This window comes from Aythya marila (genome assembly GCF_965140915.1).
Source record: "Aythya marila genome assembly, chromosome: 1".
Taxonomy (NCBI): Eukaryota; Metazoa; Chordata; class Aves; order Anseriformes; family Anatidae; genus Aythya; species Aythya marila.
This window is the reverse complement of record NC_139042.1, coordinates 143,737,607-143,762,680: the sequence shown is the minus strand read 5'-3', so window position 1 is coordinate 143,762,680 and position 25,074 is coordinate 143,737,607. Positions and strand designations below refer to the sequence as shown.

General features: G+C 43.2%; 1 protein-coding gene across 4 annotated transcripts in view; it reads left to right on the top strand.

Annotated features, from left to right (window-relative positions):
* Positions 1-25,074, top strand: part of IQSEC3 (IQ motif and Sec7 domain ArfGEF 3) — a 102,108-nt gene that overhangs the window by 20,589 nt on the left and 56,445 nt on the right. For all 4 annotated transcript variants that reach the window (XM_082781024.1, XM_082781021.1, XM_082781023.1 and 1 more), the window contains exon 2: positions 21,984-22,064. In XM_082781024.1, coding sequence (XP_082637150.1) covers positions 21,984-22,064 — 81 coding nt within the window. The remainder of the gene's footprint in view (positions 1-21,983; positions 22,065-25,074) is intronic.

Here is a 25,074-nt window from a genome sequence, read left to right as displayed (position 1 = left end):
TTGCTAAAGAGACTCTTTTTGAGCTCAGTGAAGGAAGTCTAGCAATTGCAACGAAAACTTGTCACAGTCTGTTTCCTTTGGAGTCACCCTGATTCTGGTTTTGCTATGAATTTTGTTGTCCTAAACACAAAGATCTCGCTCTGATTCTTTTTAAAGGAGGGAAACATACCCTTGCAGGTGGCAGGAATGCAGCACAAGCAATGCCCAGTTTTGCTCCTAAAACATTTCCATCTGCCAGTCTTGAACAAGATGAGCCTCAGTGTGCACCTGTTCTCAATATTTTCACATTTTTTTCTTCTATAAAGGATTCTCATTCTGTAGTTTCTACTGATGCGAGAAAGCTAAATTATCAAACACAAGTGAAGGGGTAACTTCCCTGTTTGTAATCACACAGGCAGACTTGAAACCATATATGATCTTCCAGTATATTTTGCTAGAGAGGGGGTTTGTTTAGATATCCCTGGCTCAGAGCTTCTCCTTACACAGCTGTGCAGTGTACTGACTGCCAAATCCCACCTAAGAGAGAGCTACAAATTAATGGCACTCTCTCTGTCTCTCTTTCACCTACCCCCCTTATAAAACACTTAGAAGATTAATAACGTGTTAAAAAATTGTGTATCGTTCCTCTTCTGAACAGCTGCTGTACATTTGTGGTGGTTTCACAATGGTAGATAGCTCAGCTCCACTATGCTGCTTTCACACTCCCCATCATCAAAAGGTGGGGGGCAGAAAATACAATGAAAAAAAGAGCTCATGGGTTAAGATAAGGACAGGGCGATCACTCACCAATTACCATCACAAGCAAAGCAGACTCAGCATAGGGAGATTAATATATTTATTGCCTACCACTAGCGGACTAGAGCAGTGAGAAACTAGAAGAAAACTAAAATTATCTTACTCTACTCACCCTCTTCTCCCTCCTCCCCCTGGGTGGTGCAGGGGAGCAGGGAATAGGGACTGCAGTCAGTCCTTAAAGCTTGGTCTCTGCTGCTCCTTCATGGTCCCTCCCTGTCCCTGCTCCCCATGGGGTCCCTCATTGCAATGATAAAGACATTGCAATGTCTTTATCACAGCTCCAGCAAGAAAGCAGACATAATGCCAGGGGATGGGGTGCAAGGGTGTGTGTGCATGTGTCTGTGCAGGGGCATGTCTTCACAGGCTGTTCTGAGCAGTGCTAGCACCATTTCACAGGGATGTTGTTTTCTCAGATAAAGTTCAGTCACGCTAAAGAGAGAGACGATGCTACCAAATGAGGGAGAAAACACTGCACTTAGTTCATGAGGATGGAACTGCGCTACCAGAATAACAGCACCTGTTGGCTACTCTCCAAGAGAATAGCTCCTCCGTTGTAAGAAGTAAGATGACTTAGTTAGAATTCAGAAGCCCTTTCCACTGAGCACAAGCATAAGGATTTCTTGTAATTTTTCTCTGGCACCATTTGAGAATATATATGAACACTAAAACTGGCAAAGAAACCACCCACACATTTTCAATATATGATAAGGTCTCACGAGAACCTATGTCTTTCAGCAGAATTTGATGCGTAAGAGTCAGCAGACTAGGTTTTGTTACTGGATTTTCCACTGGAAAAGGAAGGATTTTCCATTTCATGTGGAAGGTCTTTAAAAAAGTAGACCAACATGAAAAATCTGAAAGTATTTCTTCTGGGCAAAATAAGCATTTGTTTTCAGGAGAATGTTTGGACTCTAGCTATTTCTGACCAGTTGTCATTTGATGCATTGTCATTCAGATAAAATCGTGACTGCTTTGACTTCTTTTGGCTTCAAGCGGAAGTGATATTGGTCATGGCATCTTTGGAGCTAGCTGTCAGAAAATGACGCAACAATTTTGCCTCTAATTGTACCATTAACAGAGCAAGGAAACTTCCTACTCATTATTCTGAGAATAGCAACAATGCCTTTTGAGAGGGGATTAGCTGAAATTTCAAATGTGCCAATACTTCTCAACTCTGAAAGCTCTCCCAAGCAGCAAGATTAGTCGGCAGAAGAAGGGAGCCTGCACAGCAGAGATGTGAATTGGTGTTGAGGATTGGTGACACAAGTTGCAGGGTGCTGAGGACTCCTAACTATTCCATACAAGCATAGCGAGGTGGCCTTCCTACTGGCAGGCTCAGCAGAACTCCTGCCTCTGGGAATCTGCAAAGGTTGACAGCCTTCTCAAACCTAAAACCAGAGTTGAGGCACAATGCTAGATCACCACGGAAGGAGAAAAAGGCTGCTTTCCACTCTGCATGCATCCTATGGCTGTTTACTCTCATGTTCTTTCATTATACTGGAAATTCAGCATACAGGACTATGTGTTAGGATCAGCCATGGAAGAAGATAAATACAATTTTGTGGGGTCTGCATTTTATTTGTCTATGTGGTTTGATGAAGAGAGAATGTTTCAAATGCTTTTATGAAAGTTTTTTGGTAATTGTTCCCATTGCCTGTCCAAGACTCTCGTTTTGCTGGCTCTCCTTCTTCCTTTTTCCTTTGAGAGCAGTGCCTATTAGTGACAATCAGTTAGTAAAAGAGATATACTGTTGCCCGTTAGGGCATGTTGCAACTTTTCAGTCTGGTTATTTTATTAAATCAACCCAAATTAAATATCTTGCTTATGCTGCACACTTCCCACCTCCTGATAAACCTTCTGCCTGAATGGAAGCAGGCGAGGTGTGAGAACTCAAGTAGACTGTTAATGTGTGCCTTGGGGAAAGTTACCATTTTTAATGATCCCATGAAATAGATACAAGTTCCAGACATATCCTTTATCTGTAGTTTCTTCATGCATACATGCCATCTGCTTTTTTGCTTTATAGTAGGAAGATGTAGAATGTTTTGTTTAAGTAGTCCTGGAAACTGGAGGAAATAATTCCAGTGACACCTATGCATTCTCGTGAAGATCCTCTTTTAGCTCAAGCAGAGAGGGTTCTTTCTCTGTAAGAAAACATCAGGGGCTCCATTTCTCTACCCTCAACATACAAGCAGATGTTTAGCCAGGTGCTGCCGTGCCCATTTGCATGCTGCTGCAAGACTTTTACGAGCCTTAGAGGTGATGTCAACAGAAAGGTGGTGCTTAGGTGGTGTGCTGACAAACAACTGGAGGTTCTGGCTGTGTTAGTGAGGATATATGTTGTCTTTTGGGGAGGAGAGTAGCTAGAATACCTGTAAAGCTAGCATGCTAGTAACAACCAGGCAATACAGGTTAGGTTCATTCCTGTTCCTGTTATTTATTAGTGATGTGAGCCCATTCCCATTTTCTGTTGCCTTCATTTTCTGTAAAGGTTTGGTTTGCCTAGTCTGTAACAACCAGGCTTACATGTATGTTCCTCAGGTTCAAGTTCCTTTTTATTTTTTATTTTTTCTTTCTTTCTTTCTTTCTTTCTTTCTTTCTTTCTTTCTTTCTGTCTGTCTGTCTGTCTGTCTGTCGTTCTGTCTGTCGTTCTTTCTGTCTGTCTTTTTCTTTTTAGCCCTGCTGGAGCAAGGATGATGCTCAATTCAAATCGGCACAGCATACTACTTCTAGGACAAACATACTGCTTTGGGACCACAGTTTAGGATATAAGAGGAGCACCAGGATTAACAATTAATATGCCATTCATTTCAAGAAGTGCTCAGTTCTGTTCCTTGGGGCTGCCTCCCAGTAAAGGAACTTACTGTGGCCTTTAGGGGAGCACCTGACTGGGTGAGCTATGGCAGAAGCGACTTGCACCCTGTTCACTAGAAAGTTTCTCCCTCATCTAAAAAGGCTTTTTGCTTTGCAGATTGTCACAAATCCGGGCAGGGGAAAGCAGTATGGGAGGGATAGATTTGACAGCTGCAAGCTTCAGCGGCTAAGCGTAGGTTGTTTCTGTCTCTTAATCAGTATACACGTTTCCCCCCACTCCCCGCCCCACCGCCCTGTAACCTGTTGAATTCTTTGTGCCGGTTTCTTCCTCCCCTCTGAAATTAATTCTTCTGGTTCCTGGTACCTTCTTAATTCCTTGCAGCAATTTGAGCAGCTGAATAGAGAGGAAGCTTGGGCTATTGCTTAGAAACCAGGACCGAGGCATTAGCAAGGCAGGAGCTTCGTGCTACAGACAGGCTTGCTGTGTGACAGCAGGGAGATTGTATTGTCTCACTTTACCTCAGCTTCCCCCTGTGTGACTAGAGGAGTGTTACTCACTTCCCTTGCAGGGGGTAGCACGAGGTGTCTGCCAGTGGGGTTTGTAAAGAGCTTTGAGACTGCTGCCTTTGAAAGATGAACAGTTTTGCTGCAGTGAGTGCTCGATGACTGGACATGTTTGACAGCACTTTGTGGAGCAAAGAAATGAGTGGGACTGTGCATTGTTGTCACAAAGGGGAGACAGTTTCTGAGACAGCTTTTGAAGCTGAATTCTATATATCATTTTAATGCAAGAGTATATTTTAATTTAGACATGTATAAGACACGACAACTTCAAAAATTAGAGCAGAGGCTGAGTCAGGCAGCCATGCTGGAACATTCCTGGGCAACAGGCACTGCCCCAGGGCCAGCACTGAGCTGTGGTTTCCTATCCCAACAAGTGTTCTGGGGTAGGTTAAGCAACGAAGGACCCTGAAAAGTGGCAGGAGTTACTTGGGAAAGCTCAAAGAACACAAAAGCAGTGATAGTGTTCTGCTAGTCTCTTACAGATGTTAATAATATGTTTTATATTAAATATGTTTTGATGATGGCTATGGCATTCCAAATGCAATAGTACAGTTTTCCAGTGAGAAGACTAAGAAAAAGATTTGAAGACTGAAACTCAGATCCAGCCTAGCATTTTTGTAGGTAACTTTTTTTGGATTCAGAGCTCATTTGGGAAGGGAGAGAGACATAGGTTCAAGTCCCTGTAGATTCAGAGCAAAGGTTTTCCTCTCCAGTCACGGTGAATTAGGTAGAACAGGAATGCAGCGCACTCAGTCTCCCACACACGGTATCAACAACCAGAAGAGCCCGTTATGCAGGTCATACAAGACAATCAGAGGTCTCCTTTTGGCCTTCTGGCACACTCATGAGAGGAGGATGTAAGACAAGAGATGAGATAACTAAACACAGAGATCATTCCTACTGCTCTTTTCCCTTCAGACAGGATTTAGCCCTTGTGAGAAGTTCAGAATTGACGTTACTGAGGTCTGAGGTTCCCTGTTTACCTCAGAAAACAAGCAGAGCACAGGCTGTGGCAGCTCAGGCTTCCATGGAATGCCTCAACAAATCATCTTCATCCTTCACCCAAAGGGATGTGCCTCAGGAGGGTAGTATACTTGCAGCATGCCACCACTTCACTCTTTCAAAGCATCTTCAGCCCAAGGATGTCAAAGGGCTTTTCATTTTTTTCACATCACTCTAAATGATGTGCCTAGCACCTGAAAGAGGTTCAGTGATCTCAGGAGGCAGGGCAGCCAAGTACCAGTGTTTTTGTTTGTTTGTTTGTTTGCTTTCCCTGAAAGTGAAGCACACACCTCATTCCACTGCAGGCTATGCCTGCTCTCAGCATCATCTTAAGGGGACACAGTAAGTCGTGTAGAACTTTGTGATGCTGGCACACAGTCTGTACAGATAAGTGGGATAATTCACACTTCTCTTGCTGTTGCTTCAGTCTTTTTGTGGCTCTTGCTGGATCATATGTTGTGGATTATACGTGAGCCACAGATTCCTCAGAACTGCATCCTCACTCTAAACCCATGCTCAAGAAGCATTCAGCATAGAATCATTAGGGGCTCGTAGGATCAGGCTGCTGATTCTGCTAGCCATAGAAAAATAATCCCATTTGAAAGTGTTTAGGATTGAATGTAATTAGATGTGAAGACAGAGAAGACAATACAGACATTGCTAGGGGAGGCTGCTGCATGAGAAGCCATATTGTTTACCGGTTCTCCTGCCTGAAATGGCAATAAATGACATTTCTCATGCAACAGATACAAGAATAAGATCTGTTCGCAAGTAGGAAGAGCCTTAATTTGAATGCAGATAGTTAGCATTTCAGTCAGGACAACCCTTAAGAGCTGAATTGGCTAGGATTCACTGCATGGGACTTGAAATCAGATCATATACAAACTCAGTGGAAATAGTGTTTTAGTGAGAGTTGGAGGAGATCCCAGATGAATAACAATTAGATTCCATTTCAACCCTTACTCTTGGCCAGCTGCTTCTTTTGTATGTGCTGTGAAAGATTAAAAAGTTTGGAAACAGTATTCATGTGGCACCTTACCCCAGTGCTGGGGCATTCTCTGACTCTCTTCCCTGTACCAGCAGTGCTAACACTTTAATAAGACTAAGGTTCAGCATCTGAGAGTGTGATGCTGAAGAGCTGCATATAGCCAGGGTGCAGTCTATTTCAGTCAGACCCATTCTGCCTTGAGAAAACTTCAGGGACAAAGGATGATTAGATGCAGAACTGAAGCTTATTCAAGCAACTAAGTGGCCAAAGATATAATAAGCTTTGTTTACCCTTTTCTGGCTAGCATACTGATAACAGTTACGACGTTTCCTCTGAAAAGAGTAAAAATTGTACACAGGCATCCAAACTTGCCCATTATGTTCCATACCTTTCCATACCTCAGAGGTATCTCTGTGCATCACTGGAAAGCTATAGAACTTCTGGAATCCTTTCAGCATTTTTCTATATAGGGAATCTTGTTTGTTTATTTGTTTTGGTTCTTTTTTTTTTCGTTTCTTTTTAATGGGGAATCTTGGAATATGGTTACCTTTTGCTGGAATCTCTGATCCTGTCTCAGAACTTGGTAAGCAGATTGTGTAGGAACATTGCCACAGAACCTATCAGGTTTTCTAATAATTACAGCTGGACAAACTGATTCTAGAATGAGGAATATCACAAAGCTCATTGAATACATCATTCATCCATTTTCACTTTATTCACTCAGCTACAGAATGAATAAAAACCAAATTATAAAATGACTCAATTATTGTCATTTACCTAGCTACTGTATAAGAACAGTAGCTTCTGATATATAAGAGTAGTAGCTTGTGATATCAAGAGCTGCTTCTCCTGATACCAAGAGCTGATATTCCATTAAAGTTGTTGATCTGATAGGAGCTATAAGTCTCCAAACCAGATATATCTGTGCATAGGCTATTTGTACGTGCTATTGATGCCAATAAATTTGCAGTAATGTTCTGTTTTGCCTAAAGCGTCCTTTTAGATGACTCTTCTCCACAAAATATAGTCTCCCATTGATACCTGAATTTTTTCACTAACACAAATTTACACTGGTTTTGACTACTGATTTTTTAAAATAGCCTCATCTCCAGGAGCACACAGATCAGCTCAGTGTTGTCAGCTATGTAAGTAGTGAAAGCTGACTACTCCAGACAGCATCTTAACAATGGTACCTGAACCATGCAGTTTTATCGTGGCATACAGTTACACACAGTGGCTGAAGCAGAAAAATAAGCCCACTGTTTTTTCTCCATTGATGCCTCTTACACAATTCATCACTTTTTTTTGCAAAGAAGCTTAAGCTGTCCTATGGCAGTAATCACTGTGAAATCTCCATAAGTGCTGGAAAAGGGTGATCCATTCCAAGTGCAACCTAACCATGAGCCTTCAATCTATAATGCAACGTGTTTTTCTAGATAGAAAATTCTCTCTCTATCCAACTAAGAATGGGTCACAGTTTGGATGTAAAATTGGGAATAGAATCCAAGTCCTGCCATGATAAGACCTGAAGAGAAATATAGCCTCTTCCAGTTAAGTTATTTGAAGAGCATTCCTTTGGCAAGATACGATTTTTTTTGCTATGCTAAAACCCTGCAGGTTCCAAAATAGCATCCCCCTGGAACACCCCAGCATACTCTTCCAGTGAGCTTTGTCTGTGCTGGAAGAAAACTTTGGCAGTATGATCTTCACTGTCTGATTACTGCATAGTGCAGTGACAAGTAGTACACAAGAAGAGAATTGCTAAGGCTGTCATTGCTCCTAGACATAAAGGAATTAGAGCACCCAGTAACTGAGGACATGGAAGCAGTGTTTGAAATGTCTAATGAACTCCAGTTATTGCTTTAATTTACTTTGTGAAAAAAGAGATGGTGGTGAGCTTCACGGGGTTTTCAACATGCCTAAAAGGGTGGAAGAATTCAATCGTTCTGCACAGGGGTGCAAAACACAAGAAAACATCCTCAAATTCACAGTGGCATCAATAACTCTGAGCTCAGGAATTTGGAAGATATGCTTCAGATAAAGGAGAAAAGCAGAAACAATAAATGAGACACAGCCAAGTATTTCATTGCCCTTTACAGACAGTCATGGAGTGAAATAGCAAAGCAGTCAATACCACAGCTAACTAGAGGATAAATTTACAAGGGGAAGAGAACAGGCTTTAGGATCTGCCCTTTCTTTGAAGAGACAAGCCTAAAGCTTTTTATCCACTTTATCCCCAGCCTTCCCACTCCACCATGCTCCCTTGAACAAGGGAGCCTGGCACCAGCAGAGGGAATTCCGCAGCAGCAGAATTTAAGAATGCCATCACTGAGAGATGCTTCTGACTCGCAAGATTATTATTATTATTTTTATATTCAGCTTTATATGAAGTGCCTGTATCTCAGGGCTGTAATACATTTCTTTGTGCCACATATGGGCTCACACCAATACTTTCAATGACATTTCTTCAGTCAGAGTTTATATGGCATGAGTAAGCACTGACTTTTAGCTGAGAGAAAACTGGTAGGAGAGGTACAATGAGAAGAGGAGTAAAATGGAGTGAAAGGTAAGTTTTTACTGAGCTGGAGATCTGTTATATGATGGAGAGGTCAGCTGAGGAACTATCAACAGAGCTATTCTCACCTAATCTGGACATGCTGTTGTCCAGTGTATCAAAGTAACCACGACCAGGAAGGAGGCAGAGGTAATGAAAGTCTTAGGGAGGTGGTTTTCTAGTTAAAATAGAAGGTGAATTATAAAAGGTAGATTTGCTTCTTAGTGCTATTTACTTGTTGGGTTTGCAAGTGAGGCAGAGCAACTTTTGTCTCAAAAATAGAGATTGCCTCTTCTTCACTCTATTCAGGAATTTTTATGCTTGCTGTGAAGATGGATGCTATTCAGTGTTACTTGCCTTCCACTATAAATTGCTTTTGATTCTTATTATCAGGTGACTGCTGACTGTTCAGCAAGATCCTCTCTTTACAGATGGTCCCAAGATCATTGTCCAAATGACCTTACATGCCACATCCTGTAGAGACTACATAGTGGTCTGCAGCTGCAGCTCAAATTCTGCCTTTCTCAAAGGCACACAGGCAGTAGCCCAGGACTGCTTCCCTGCCTCTTCATACATTTCAAGAGTACGTCTGCTGTGTGAGCATGCTGGTCTCTGCTAACTGTGTAGGGAATCAGGTACTAATCCTTTAGGAGAGGATGCAGCAGCCATGGGAAGACAGGAATTGTGGCAATCCAGAGTAAAGATGCACAGTATGAAGAATCGTATCTCCCTGCGGGGCTGGACTGGGGTCAGGCAGCAGAGGTGCATGCAAACAGCATAGAAGTGAATGACCCTGGGGACAGAGTACCCTTCCTAGCATGGTAGGGAGGGTATTTAGTCTCTGTGGCACATTGTACAAACTCTATTTCATCTCCATGAAATAATGCAGTGACTAATGAATCTCTGTCACAATTTGTTTGATCTGAAGTCACCCTGAGAACAACTATTGTGTGTAGATATGTCCTGGACACAAGGAGCTTTGTTTCAGCTGCAAGCAAGGCTGATCCTCCTAGCCTAAAAGTGTGATAACTGCTCTCCCCCTTCATACCTGTCCTTACCTCTGGGCTTCTCACTATTTGATTAAAATCTGTTGTGTGCTAGGCTGTTTTTTGCTGTGAGTGGCTGCATTGTCTCTTCCCACCACCTTTTCTGCAGCTTTTGGAGCTCTTCACGCACTACACATTTTTTATACAGAACAGTTGCTGCCAAAAGTGGAATTTCCCCCACCACACAGCTTCCAAGGCTAAACTAGAGTCTAAGCAGAATCTGTTCATCACCAGAATCAAGATTTCAACGACTCTTCATGCTAAAGTAACCACAGATGCAGATGCTGCCACTTCTGTTGCTTCTCCCCAAGATGGGAAGTATTGTCACATTCCTAGCATATAGGGTCTGGAACCATCACTGATGTAGCTTCACAGCTGAAGTGTGAAAGCACAAATAGCACTGCCAGCTTATGCTGAGCCACATGGTGTCAGCTTATGCTACCGCCCTGTTGGCACCAGGGTACTGAAGCAAACTTGTTAAATCTCAGTTGCTAGAGGAGATTGCACAGCTGTAAGTACCACAACAGGGTCGGCATCGGACATCTTGTTTTAGGAGCAGGAGAACAATCAGTCCCACTGCTTCTCGCTCTGATTTCCAGTAATTGTTTTTGCAGCTTTCCTGGAATATCTTGGTGGAAGTCAGGCTCCTATAGTTCAGGAGAATCTTTTATGTTTCCAGAACCACTCTTATATATATTTTTTCCAAATAAAGGGAAAGATAAAAGGACTCCAGCACATAGTGGGAATCTCAAAGCTGTATTATGTAGAGAATTGCAATGGATTTGTAAGTCAGATGTTTTTGTAAGTGAAGACTCCCCACAAGGCACAAGCCAGCTGCAGTAAGGCACTGCAGAGAGATCCAGCGGTATAGACAGACATGATCAGCTCATGAAAATGAGCTCTACATGTGGTTGCAGATGCAGGCTACATAGGTTTCCACAGTCATCACTGACTGAAGCACTGTTCTTTTGGTCAGGTGCATGAGTGTAAGCTGACATTTGTCTCCGTTCTGAGATAGGGCATGGATGAATAATTAGTGTATGTTAGGCATCAGGTGAAACAGTGATGTTTTCTCCATTTTTGTGGTGAATTTTTCCAAATGCTGCCCCACCACATGGGGAGTATAAAATAATTCAACTCCTGGAACTAAGAGCAATCTAAGCTGTCATCATCATGATAAATTGACTCGACAGCATGTCCTAATAGTGTTAAAGCCTAGGAATTACTGAGCAGTTAAGATGGGGAAAGGTTATTTCATAACTTTTCCAAGTCTTAGAATACTTCATTAATCCCACATGCTTTTCTGCTCTCCTGGCAAGGTCAGTAGTTTATAAAGCCTCAAGACACTGGGAAGTCTCCTCTTAACCCAAAAGTAAGGATCCATGATGTTCAAGTGCTGAGCATACAAGTTCTGTCCCCTTCCCACCTGTATTGGTGTCAAATGATGCATTCCTTCCAGTGCAACTACATAGGCAAATTCAGCTGCTCTTGGTGTCAACCAGCTGCTGTTTCCACAAACAGTCTTGAGCACTACCTGTTTTCCATGTCAAAACCCTGATGGAAGTTCATGTGTTTGTGTGGAAGGGAAATGGGGAAATTAGATTTCCCCTGTAGCAATGGTTATTATTCCTGGCATCTGAGACATTAGAGTCAGCTGTGCAACTGGTTCTGTCCTGTCCTCTGCTCTTCCCCTTCCCACACCAGAAGCATCTCAGCTTTGAAGCAATATCTGTAGAACAGAAAAATTCAGTCTTGCACGTGCCACCAAGCAGCCTATGTCGAGTTCTGCATTCTTAATTCTCCTTGTTGTGCTTCTCAGCCAGGAAACCACCCCACCTTCAACTGTAGGTGCCATTGAAGCAACATGGATAAGACCCAGGTAACTGCAGGTATAATAGCCACTGGGTTTCCAAAGCCAGGACCCCAAAACAAGGGCCTGAAATAGTCTTCTGTAAGCCAGGCCAGGCCAAGTCAAGCCTTGTCACACCTCTTTCTCATTGCATTCAACTGCACTCCTCTTCTTATACTGTTTTGTGTCAAGCCTCAATGTACAGGAGGGTCTGAGCAGCTCAGAAGTAGGCAGAAAGATGTACCCCACAGAACAACCTTAATAATCTTTGGTGAGTATGCAGAATAAAACCACTATGGAAATATAGTGTATCAGCTCCATGTGGTAGTAACAATCTCCTAGTCACTATGCTGCTGGTGCAATTCATTGTCATCCTAGTCTGGTATCCAGCACTAAAATCAGAGTAGCCTGCAAGGGCACAGAACTGCAGTGCTGCAAGAAGCAAATCTGTCCATGCATTTTTATTTCCAGGCTGGTGCAAGTCTACAGAAGGCAGTGTTGCTAAGATGCATGAAGAGCTCAGTGGTGAGCCATTTCTGTGTGTGCAATTTGCATGTTTATGGGATTCTGAATTATTGGGCAGGAGTCTTTCATATAGATTTGTCATTCTCCAGTGCTGAGGGGCAGCTTGGTTTCAGCCTCTAGAAAATTCCAGGGCCATCTTCCTGCACTAAGGGGTTAAAATGAGCCGCATGAGAGAGCAGCCAGTAAAAGTCTAAGCCTGATTACAAACAGATCTAATACTCAGTCGTAACAAAAATCCTTTTACAGAGTCCAATTCTGACACTTATTCAAAAAGTAAAAATAATTTATTCCTACTGAGGAAGAGACCTAAAATCCATTTATATCTTGCAGTCCCAGTAATTATGAAAAGGGTTGCCAATTCCACTAACACAAACCTCAGCTTTTTTGCAGTGTTCCTACATATTAGCCCAGAATAGGAGAGGAGACAAAGGTGTTTAGTCTGCTAGCAGAGCATTCAGGCGGAGTGCTAGTTTTGGATCTCTTTAGGAGGACCACATACTCATTGGTGTTAGGCTGACAAACTGTAATTACTATATGAAGAACTGGAGGCGATTTGGAGAATGCTCATCAGTGTAATTAAAAGTGAGCTTTTGCCAGCTACTTCCATTTTATATGGTTTTAAGTCTATTATTTGAACAAAGACGAGACGGCCTTTGTATAGTACAAAACAGAAGAGGTATGAAAAAATGTTTCAAACCTACAAAAGGATGCTACCAGCATGCATTTGCAGGCATGTAATTATTTCATCACATGTATAACCTTTAAAAGAAATAATGGTATTAAAGGCAGTTGAAACTGAGGAATACTGTCTTGGAAAAGATTAGATGCTATCTTGAATGTAGTGTTGTATGCATACACCATATTTCCATTAAGAAATTAATCCATACTACTTCTGTTTATGGTAATTATTTCATTGAAACGATTTCTGGAACTTACATAACCTCCCCCTCACATACGCTTCAGATTTATATAGCAGCTTCCTATTTGCAATATTGGAAGTATAGTTTTGGCTACAACTTATTAAACCTCTCTTCACTCCCAGGAAGTGTTACATGTGTCACTAGAGGATCCCCTCCATGTGGTTAGCTGCACACATACATTTAGAGTATCGGATTGCTCTTTTATACAGTAGCTGTTCTTCCTGGATACCACTATTCACCCTGTTAGCCAGAGCAAATGGTATCGTGGCTTGTCTATCACAGTAAGTCATCAACTATTTCCACTCCTGGTGGGAGATCTAAACAAGACTGGTAGTGCACATTTGGCACAGTCCAATATACAGCATTTCCTCCCACCAAAGCTGCTTTGCATTCTTCCTCCTAATGCTTGCAGAGTACCAGTCTAATTAGCAGACAACCATGCTCTGTGTGACTGGTGTTCCTTTTGAGGAGAAAAATCTAATTTAAATGGAGTGAATGGACTTCCCATTGACGTGTGTTTCAAAGATACTTCAGGAGAGGCAGCTCCCCAAGCCCTCTGGCAGCTGGTGACAAACTCACTTCTACCCAGGAAACTTCTTCCTGGGTACTGCTTAGCAAGTACGATCATTTCCCTCATCCTAGTTCCTACTATGCCTTAGGAAATAAATTAATGGCAAGAAGGAAGCTTCTGAGTGAATCACTTCTGCTGAGCAAATATGAGAGCATGAGAATCATCCCCATAAACCTAAGAGTATTTCCTTGGTTAATAATTCTGCAAGAGACACCAACATAGCTACATCAGAGATAAAAGTATCCCTATCCAAAGATCTTTCAGTAGTGCCAGCATCCTACCTTCTCCCAGGCCATTCAAATGTCCCAAACCAGGCTGTTTTGTTCAGCTCAAGTAGACTATTTTTTCCAAATCTCCTCAGACTGCTGCCTTTTATTAAAAGCACAGCATGTGTATGCAATACATTATGTTTGCTGCTTTAAGGAACAGGCTTTCATTGTTCAATAGATGCCTGATCTCAAAGTTCTTCCTCTGGACAATTCCTGTCACCTAGATTGACTCTGGTTATAATGAAGTTAGTCCATAGATAATCGAGAGCAAGTGTATCATTCTTATCTCACCTTAAGTAGATTATTTCATACGACTGTAGCAGAAGCACCAAAAGCCACAAAACTGCACAAAGAGTAATGCACCACTTACCAAGAGAAATAATGGAAGTGGGTCCAAAAGCTGTCCCCAGGCTTTGCTTCTGGGTGTGACAATGAGGCTATTTCACAAACTGGACCCAGAAGCCAGACTGGACTCTCCCTCATCATCTGATTCCTGGGGCCTGCATGAATACCAGCTGTTCCTTATCCCTTTTGCTGCTCTTGCCCATTTCTAGCACATAAGGGAAATCCTGGCAGTCAGCCCAGCCACTCCTTGTGGGCTTAACAAATGGATTAGATTTTCTTCAACTGTTTCAGGGTAACAAAATGGACTTGTCAGCAGCAATTTTCCCTGAATAAAGTGAATCTGCAGGTGACATCTTTCCAATCTTCCCCTCTCTTGCTAGTGATGTCTGGAGCCCAGATCCTTGGGGAAGGAAATTTCTGTCAAGTAGGCTGTCACCAACAGAGAAAAGAGAAGGAGAGTGTCTCAGTCTACAGCAGAGGAGCAGACCCCACTGAGTTAGAACACAAGAGACCACAGCTCATATTTGCCATCTCCCAGGCACATTACCGACTCTGACCCCAGCTGGCCTTGTAGATACCAGCTCACGCTCTCATTTCATGCTCAGACCCCTTTAGTACGTATCGACACACATTGTCTGCCAGACATGTTCTTTCAACTGAAATTGGTGCAAAAGACCCATTTTTTTTCCCCAAATCCTTACCCATATCTGCCAGTCATGCCCTCATTTTTCCCAAGAGCTTCTTCAAGGTAAGAATGACTATATCCAGGAGAAATGCCTGCCACAAATATGGATGAAAGTAACCATAGAAAGCTTCTGTTCAGGAAGATATGGCATTAATATCTCCATCCCTAGAAGCAGATGGTGATAAGTGAACGACATATTTGACATATCTGTTATAGTCACCCACCCAACCAAAAAAAGATCAGATCACACCAGCATTGGCTCAGATCTTCTTCCTTCAACACAGGAAATTCCATTTCCTCAGCACGGTGCCTTGTGCTTATCCTTACAAGCTGTGCTGTTCCGAAGAACCCACAATAGCTCAAAAACATATTTGCGTCAGAGTGTCATATTGAATTTTCACTTCTCAAATGTAGCATATGTGTATGGTATTCTATGTTACTGAGGTGAATTTGTCTTAAAATATTCTATGGGGTCTCTAAAATCAACATATTCTGGTGAGAAAGAGGAAGTGCTCTGTCAGTGGGACTCCCTTCTTCACCCTGTCCTCTAGCACTAGAAAGACAGATATATAGCAATGCTAAAAGAGTATGGTCAGGGAGCCAATGCCAGGTGTGCAGGTATAAAGTGGTTCCACAGAGACTAGAATGTTAAATGTAAACCCTCTACAAATATAGCACTGACTTTCCAGATAGCTAAGGAGCTAAAGGTAGCCACTGCTATTTGACGAGATGTTTCTGATGAAGGTGTGGAAGCAGTGATGACTTGCAGAGCAAAGTAGATCTACAGCCATAAAAACAGTAGAGTGGAGTCCATCAGGCTTAGAAGGAGTTAAAGAGCTTGAACTCCATAAATTACCTTCAATTTATTTTTTAACCATGCATGGTTCCTCTGTGAGGTAAACTTTGCCCATACTGAACTTCCTCCAAAGTACCAGTCTAATGACCTACAAATGAGACCAGAAAATAAGATAGCTAAAAACTTTTAGTGGAGGGTATTTTGGAGAGAAAAGTGTAGGATGGGGAAGAAACAGCTAGTTGCTGAAAGGTACTCTTCTTTTGGAAACACAGCCTCTTTCAGATCTCACCTATGCAGTTACAGGTTTAATGAAGTCAGAAATAGATCTAACACAGGAGGGAGGTGACAGAAGGAGTAAGACCTACAGCTAATCTTAGCTGGGTTGTATCACAGCTCTGTTGGTAGGGATAGCACTGAGCTATATGTTTTGGGGGAGTCAGAAGTAAGATTGTGCAACTGACCTTTCATAAACTTATAAACTTTCAAAAACTCAAACACTGCTGAATAGTTCCTGTTTATTGTTCTCCAGCCCTTGTCTTAGGAAAGATAATAGCCAGTAAAACCTCATCTGAGATGAATTCAGTTCTCCTTTGACTCCTTCTGCCTTAATCTTCCCCTTCTAGGCCATGCTTTTCTGTGACTCCATCTGTTCTCATGCCAGCTATATGAAAAAATGCAAGATAAAGACAAGTAGCAAAAGACTCTAGGAAAGTTGAGATATCCAGCACTACAAAAGCTTACTTTTGCCAGTCTTTAGCTTTTCTTCAAAAAGTGAAGTTTTAAAGAGAAACCAGAAAGGCTATGTGAGTTGGACAACATAGTTACTGATACAACATTGCTTGAGGGAGCACCATTTGCCTTTCAACATTGTCAGATTTCTAGACTGATATGTATTTGTGCCAAGGTCAAAGATACTGAATATGCAGGCCTGTAGGGCCCAAGTACCAAGCCACAGAAGTTAGGCACCCACTGGCAGCTGAGGGACCCAGTGATTTTCACTGTCTTTGCAGCAGGGGACTCGTCAGCTATGCAGTATAACAGGCGAGGACAGCAGTCACGATCAACATGGGGTGATGCAGCATGTTAGAGAGAAGCATGCTCTGTGTGCTCACAGTGAGAGCAGTTTTTGCTCTGCCTTGCTCTGGCATTTCTTGTAGTCTAAAATCGTTCATTCAGGTGAATTCATAGATGATTGCCTATGGGAATGGACCATATTGGATATGTATTTAATTGAAGCTGACTGATGGAGAACAGGGAGCACGACAGATTTCTATATGCTGTCTGGGCTGGGGGTTTGCTTTTGTGCACTGTGGGAGAAGATGAAAGAGGGGTTAGAGTTTTTTACCTTAATACAGCTCTCAGCAGATTGGTCTCTATTTTGGGGCAGCTGTCATCAGCAACAAACTAGTGAGCACTGCTGCTTTGGATGGTCAACAAGACTGAATTTATGTGAAGCCTCAGGTGCTTGTTTTAAGAGCAGATACAGCATTATGGCAATTCTAGGAAAGTTTGCACACCTTTGGACCTGTGGTGTGCAATCTAGATAGCTACAGAGACTTGCAGTTGTTAGAGCTGAACACTTGTACCCTCTCTAACACCAGTTTTTAAGAGAAAAGAGGCTTGGCTTTTTGGGATCTACAGCTGTAAAGGCCAAGGTAACATGAGTCAGAGGATCTCTTTGCAGCACAATCCAGCTTTCTAAGAAGCCAGAAAGGTAGAGCTAACTCCTGCGCCAACTAGACAGCTCATGCTAGCCAGAAGGTTTGGCACAGGCCTCTCTAAAGTTTGTCACAGAGCAGAAATTGTTGCGGCCAAGCTGTTCATCCACAGATATCCCCAGTGAAGTTGGAGGCAGCTGGCTGGAGGATACCTCTTGTCAGGAGCAATGTTAGAGACAACTGAATAAAAGTCAGTCAGTTGTTTTCTCTCAGAGGAGAGGAAGCTGATGTTTCAATTGACAACGCAGGTTGCTACTGGGTCAAATACAGCTTTCTCTGCATTTAAGATAGGTCTGGACTGTCAAATCCTTGCCTCTGGAGCATGCGTCCCAGCTAGACAGAGCAAGGCACTGACAGGCTCAGGCTGTTCCCAGTCCTCGTCTTGCATCTTTGCTTGCCTTTGTACTCTGCTGCTCCTCCACACACCGCTCACATACTGCTGGCAGCATTTACCTCAATAGGCACTTCAACATGCCTCCCCCTCTCCATTTGCCTTTTTCTCTTTTGTACCATCCGACTCATCTTCTCTCTCCCAAAACACCTTCCCTTCTTGCTGGCTTTTCTCTTCCAGCTTTTCTTCGGGTGCAGGCCAAGCGATGACCATTTGATTGGTTTTAAAGCAATACATTGCAAACACAACACTTAACTGTATCCTGACGGACAGGAGAAATCATCTCTCTTCCTGATATCCTGTCTGCTCTGCCTAAAACATTGTTTTTTTAGCAACAGTCTCTGCAATGGTTTGCAAGCCTGAGGAATGCAATGTAGAGGACACAGAGGAAAAGACAGGAAGTCAAAAAGCAAGCTCTAGGCCTACCCTTTTAACTGAGAAACAATTACCAGCTATGAAATATTTAAAAAGAAAGAAACTACAGATAACACCCCAAAGTAATGAGTCTGAATCAACAGCCACCAGACTGACGACACATTGCCTTCCTCCCTGTTTTCCAAAGGCAAAACAAACCGTATGCTTTCTGGTGTTTAACTCCTCAGAGGCCGCACATTCAAATTTTATGTAGCATTTCTGACTTCTGAAGTCAGATTTGTTTAAAAGCTAAATAAAAAGAAAGCAGAGAAAGAAAGAAAGAAAAAAACAAAACATCAAAAGACTTACACTGACTTCAGAGAGGTACTAAATATCTCAAGACTTATTTTAAAGCTGCAAAGGTTGACAACGCCACGGGGGAATGAAATCCTGGTAGCCACCAGCCATTACAATCCTGCCAGGCCCTCTTCAATCACAGCATCAAAAATAACATCTTACCTGAAGACTTCACAGAGTTAAAAAGAGAGCTGCTTTGCTAGAACACTTACTTTAGCCTCAGAAGTGATAGCAGGGCCCTGAGACACTTGCCTTTTGCACCCAGATAAGAGCTTCTTTGTCCAGACGGCAATTAATACGGCCTCTTCAGGGTGAGAACAGGTCCATTTCTTTTGTAGCCTGTCAGCTCTTCCTTTCCCAGCTCCTTCCTGGGCTATGCATGCCATGCTGTAAAGGCAAGGGGCTCACTTTTCACACAGATTTGCAAAGCATCAGATATATGCAGGATCAAGAGGTGGAAAGAAAGAGGAAAATGAATGGAGATAGGCTCCAAAATGGAAGCCACTTCCTGTGGTGTGTGCCTGAGTAGGTCAAAAGAGGAAGAGATGCAAGTTGTAAAAGAAGAATGTGAGTAGACCCAAAGTTGCAACTGCACCTGGGTATTTGGGGAACTCATATGTAGAAACAAGATATCCTTCCTTGCCTGCAGGGAAGAGAAAGTTCAGCACTCTTGGAGCATCCATTTACACTGTGTATCTATTGGGCAGTGCCTGCTCCTCATCACCTCCTTGGGCACTTCTTGGGTGTCAGGGCCCTGGACTCATGGATCCCAAATGGCCTGGAGGCAGATTTCTACCTGTGGGCATAATCAATACCTGGTAGTGGTATGTAAGCTGTGAGACTACTTCAGAGATGTTGGGATCTCAGAGATTCAAGAGGACTGTGGTTTGGTCAGAAAATAGCCAAGATTAGTGTTAAACATGCATGAGAAACCATGAGAACCAGAGTCAACAGCTGACTGTGCAGATGCACTGCTCAGAGCATCCTGATTCTCTAAAGAGCACCTGTAAGATGTTTTTTCTTAAAATGCCCACAGAACACTGAGCCTAAAGTCCTGTAACTTAATGCCACTCTTCCCGTCCCTGTTTCCCCAGTACTTTTCTTTTTGTTTCTGTCCTGATAATTACCTAACAAGGAATTGCTTCTGTTTCTCAGGTTTTTGTCTGTACTTTTTCAGTCCTCTTTTCCCCTATGTTTCCCCTCCCTGTTGTTTCCTTTCTTTATGTGTAATTAGCAAGCTGAGTGGTGCATCTGATGTTAGGCAGAGGACAGTGCAGACTGCTCTGGGAGCTGGGCAGAACAAAGAGCCAGGTGAATGGGAAGACTGGAAACCTGATGGCCCCTGTCCAAGGGACTACCTGTATGGCATGGCTGTGCTAGAGCTTTGGGATATGGAGGCATGGACCTGTCAGCAGCTTGCTGGGAAGTCCAGGTTAAACTCTGTGATTTGAAGGATCTTTGTCAAACATAAGATGTCACCAGATAGTTTTAGTGTGATGGTTCAGTGTTTTCTGCAAAAACAAGATTTTACCAGAAAATTCCTTTTTCTGAAACACTTCTAGCTGGAAGCAGAGCGGCAAGATGTAGGAGCTTGAGTATTTGTGTAAGTCTGCTTGAGTGTAAGGCTCAAAAGTGACCTTACCACCTTCTTCAGTAAAAAGACAACACAGGTAGTTTATGTACACACTAGACAGACAGGTACTTGCCACGTGATAAGTTTAAATTTAAAAAAAATGTAGTGAGACTCGGCAATAACCAGGCTGGCAGGAGAGAAGGGATGTGAGCTGGGTAGTTACAGAAATGGAAGATCAGGAGATGAATGTGGTATGTCACACAAACATATCCCTTCTTTTCTAGCAGGCTGCATGTCACAGGCAGGTACCTAGGGCTTGGACAGAGATCACAGAGGTAAAGCTAACACTTTCTTCTTCACCTTGCTGCGTTCCTCCTACTAATCCTGCTGCTTCTAGGGAAAGATGCCTTTTGACAATGCATTGGAAGTCAAGGAAGCAGAAGAACTGAGCAGTTTGTTATACTGAACTAGCTGAGAGGCTGAAATGTGGTGGTTGTGAGGAGGATCGTTGTTGTCTGTAATTTAGCTGTCTTTGTGGCCAATCTCTGTCATATTTTGAGAAAGACAAAGGCAATAAAATTCACATTTCAGAGTGACAGAAAGTGTGGCATGACCAATGGAAGAATAAGGGTCCCTATGAGAAGCCAGGAGACTTTACTGCTTATGTTTGGGCTAGAAGCTACAAAAACATTTTTAAAATGAGGTGACCCCATCTGAGCCCTGGGTCTCCACAGTAGTGCTGAGAACAGAGCTCTAAGTGCTGTTCCACAGACTTGGAGACAGGGTGATTTGTGCCATCTGAGGGGTCAGCCTGCTTTGTGTCACCTGCTTTTCTTCTCCTCTTCTTCTTTTCAATACCGTTCATCTACTACTTTTTTGCCTGCCGCTGTGTCTCTTTTTAGTGACTCCTTTTCATTGATGAAGGTCAGGGTGTTCAAAGTTGGCTGTTGATTTGTGCTGCCTCTGACTCCTCAAGGGTCCACAAGGAACTATTTTTAAAGGATCTAATTTTCAGAAGTGCTGAGCAGGTCTTACTGGGCTCCAGTGCTATGGTAAGTGCCCAGCATCCCTGAAGATGAGGCTCCTTACAAATGTTTTCAGCAAGAGACCCAAGAGCACGTCACCAAGATTAGTGAACAGTTTTGGAAAGCTCAGTCTTGCATTTCTTACTCTGGATGAGTTCTTTTGCCTTTCTCATCTAATAAACAGATTTTTAGCCTTTTGTTTTCCTATTTTCCTCAGGTTCATTACTTATGTTTTTGTTTTTCTTTGCTGTGATCTCTTCCTACTTTCTATTCTGCTCACGATCACAGCCCACCCCCTTGTGCTTGTCATGTCAGTTTTTTCTCTACTATTATTGGCAATCCCCAGTACTGATGTGCTGGGGCCATTTTTGTGCTTAAGAGTGGCTTCGGGAGAAATGTCTGCAGAGTTAATTCAGCCACTGCCATGAAAAAAATCAACTTATTTGCATTAAAATGCATAGGAAACATATCTAAGGAAACACATCTAAGGAGATGTTCGTGTCCCAAATTAAATAAACATTAGAGACTGGTGAACCTATTTTTCATGAAATGTATGGGATCATGAGACAAATACTGACAGAAAAAACAACTTCCTGTTTGTGTGCTTTTGACTGTTCTCTACAGTTTCACATCAGCAGAGGGAAAAGTAAAGGAGAGGTATAAAATTGCTAGCCCCCTTATCTCCTGCTAAACAACATCTCAGAGTGTAAAATATTCATTTAATAATCAGATTTCTCTTTCAACATCATTGGATGTCACCATCCTCTTGGAACAGACCTGAGTTTTCTGCCGAGTGAGCTGAACACTAACCTGTTTGTTTTTTGTTTTTGTTTTTCTTACAGGAATGAAACTGTTTTACACCAGTTCTGTTGCCCAGCAGCTGACGCAGAGCAGAAGCCTTCATCTCCAGACTCCTCTCCAAGGTGGGAAACTGCTGCCAGCGAGGTCTTTTCGTGTTCATCCTCTCCTGCTTTCTCATCACCCATCACCGATCTTCCTGCCCCAGAAAAAAATTAAATTAGTTACCCCACATGATAAGGTACCCAGGCGCACAGTGGTATAGACCTTTATCCTCCAGCAAAAGTCACCAACAAAGTCAGAGTTCTGCCTAGCACTGTGGCACACATGGTATCTGTTTCGTCTCTCCCATGCACACCTGGGGTGAGAGATGACCTCTCAGAAATGCCCCGCTGGGATCTCACTTGTTCACAACAACTGCTGGGGCTGAGGCAGCCTGAAGCAGAGGGGTACGGTTTTACAGTTATAGGCTGGTGCTATTAACCATTACCAACTTGCATTCAGTGCAGGTAGGGTTGGGCACACCAGCACTTATCACAGCTGTCCTTCATCAGTGGAGGACATCAGTGCCAAAACCGAGGGGTCCAAGGAGCACATCAAAATTACTTGAGATGCACATACTGGATATAGTTTCCATGCTTGCCTTGTTCCTCCATTTTTGCCATCTGCTTCTCCCCTCACAGCTTCTTATACCACCATTTCACAGACCTGCTCCTTTTTGTCATGCTTCATCAGCCTTCTGTCAACAGTAAACAGATTTCTCTTTAAAGATTTCCCTCATCACAGTGCAGGACTTTTACATCTGGCATTTGGCATCAGCATAAGAAACCCAAGTTACCGGGGAGGGCTCTGGGCAGAACGGGGCAGCTGAATTGCAGTAGTGAGGCTACATCATTTTTGAAATGATATTTCTCTTGCTTGTTCTGCTCACCAGAGCAGGCTGTGATTTCTGATTTCCTTCCAAGGAAAAGTGTAAGTGCTAGACAACTACAAAGAGAATAGCCATATGTGCACATGTATGTTCAAAATAGGCTTCAGCCACACTTGAAGAGAGGGTAAAGGATCAGGACCCTTCATTCCCATTTGTGTATGAGGATGGAAGGGTTAGGACCCTGTGATGTTTGTGCTGAGAGCTCTCAAGGATTGGTAAAGTTTGTGTGACGGCCCTGTGAGATGTCTGCAGCTGCATCTCAGTGGCAGATGGGGAGGTACTGGCAAGGAAAAGGAAACAACAGAGGTTGCTGTGGTAGGGACAGCCACCTCTCCCTTGCATTTCTCAAGAGAGAGGGTTTTGATCACATTCTCTGTTTTGTGTAAACCAAGGCTCGATTTTGCCATAGCTATCTGTCATCATACCCTGATCCTTGCCCCTGCCGCATTCCTGTCCTAGCCTCTATCTTATTTCCTATCCCTTAGTTTGTAGCATTTTCTTATCCTATGAGGCTGTCATTCCCACAGTGCCTTAAGCTCTAGGCGAATTGTTGTCATGCTCATGTGTCAGATTTTCTTTTTCCAGCCTAGTGACTCCCAAAGACCCCACCTATCCCTTGAGCCTCAGTTCACCTGCCCTCTGTGTACTGGGAACCACCAAATTTCTCACCTGGGATTTGGCATGTAAATCAAAGAGAAAACAATCATTTATTCCATTAATTTAACAACTTGGCAAATTGCATTCAAATATGCAGGAAGTCAGAAGCGGAGATGAATGACACTGACCTGTTGACCCAGCATGTTACATCTGGGCTTCCAGTTGAGGGCCCTCTCACACTGCTCTGTGTTGTCCTTTCCATGTCACCTAGACTGTCTTTTGTGGTTTGTCCCACTCTGCAGGCCCTCTGCTTTCCTTACTTTCTTTACACAGCTTTCTCTTTGCCATTTCTAATGCCCCTAGGCTAGACCCTTGTAGCAGTCTGAGCCTGTCTGTGTGTGACTCACTATTCTGTGTAGAGACAGAGATGGTTGAAGTCACAGTGGCTATTTGAAGACAAGAAATGTTCAAAAAGTCTTTTGTTTTTTGAAGAGAGCAGCATTTATATGTGATCTCTGTATGTGATGGTGTCATTTGAGAAGAATATTCCTGCTTCCCACACTGTGCCAGTGGAAAGGTAGAGAACACAGAGGACTATTGAGCTCAGTGGTCAGCTTTATGTTGGCTGGACCACACCTCCTAGCCTCCACTAGGTCCTGCAGTCTTCCATGGGCACCCTTCATTTCTGAAGTTACGTATACAGTGCAGTGAGGAGGGCAAGAGAAACGCAGAGCAGGAAAACCACAGGGTCACCATGGAGCTCACGTCTGTAGCTGATAGCTGTGCTGCTCTGGAATAACTCAATGCACCGCTGAGAGAAGCTCATCAGATCATTTACAGAGCCCATCACCCTGCTCAGATCAGGAGCAGGCTCCCTGTTGAACCAAGGCAGAACAAAAGTCAATCAATCAGGACTGAAATATGTGGGTCAGAGAGCCTGAATAGGCAATCAGTTCCTGGGTGAGCCAGGAATATCCCTAAATAAGCTCATCGGGACTCCCGATGGGAGAGCCTGGGATGCAGGAGCTCCCTGTGCAGCTCTCCTGAGCACCGCTGAAGGGACAACCAGTCACAAGTGGTGCTTTGGTGAATTCGATAAACCAGCTTGGGTTTATTCTTTCTTTTCTCCCTCCATGATCAAGCGTTTCCCTAAATGAGATAAATCCTGTCAGAACTGATGCCACTAATAACCATCAACCGTCTAGTTTTAATTAGAGTTTGCTTCATTAATGCCCCAACTCCTCTCTGCACAGCAGATTAAATAATGTACTTGCAGCTCATTTACACAAACCCCCAAACTGCAGGGCTGAGCTGCAATCCTTTAATTAAACAGCCCGGCTGATCCCTACCACTGCCTCGGCTCATCAGTCTAAGCCGATTAAAGAGAATAGGGACTAATAAAGAGCATAAACAGGGAAGTGACTCTCGGCTCTTCAAGGGACTTGGAGACTCCAGCAGTGATCGGCTGCTGTCTCCTCCTCTGCCAGGAGCCTTGCCTCAGCCCTCATCGCTTCCTTCTGGGACCTGCCAGAACAGCTTTGCTTTCAGGGAGAACCCAGCCTCATCTTGGGCGACAGAGGGAACATGGGCAGCAGGGAAGGTGAACG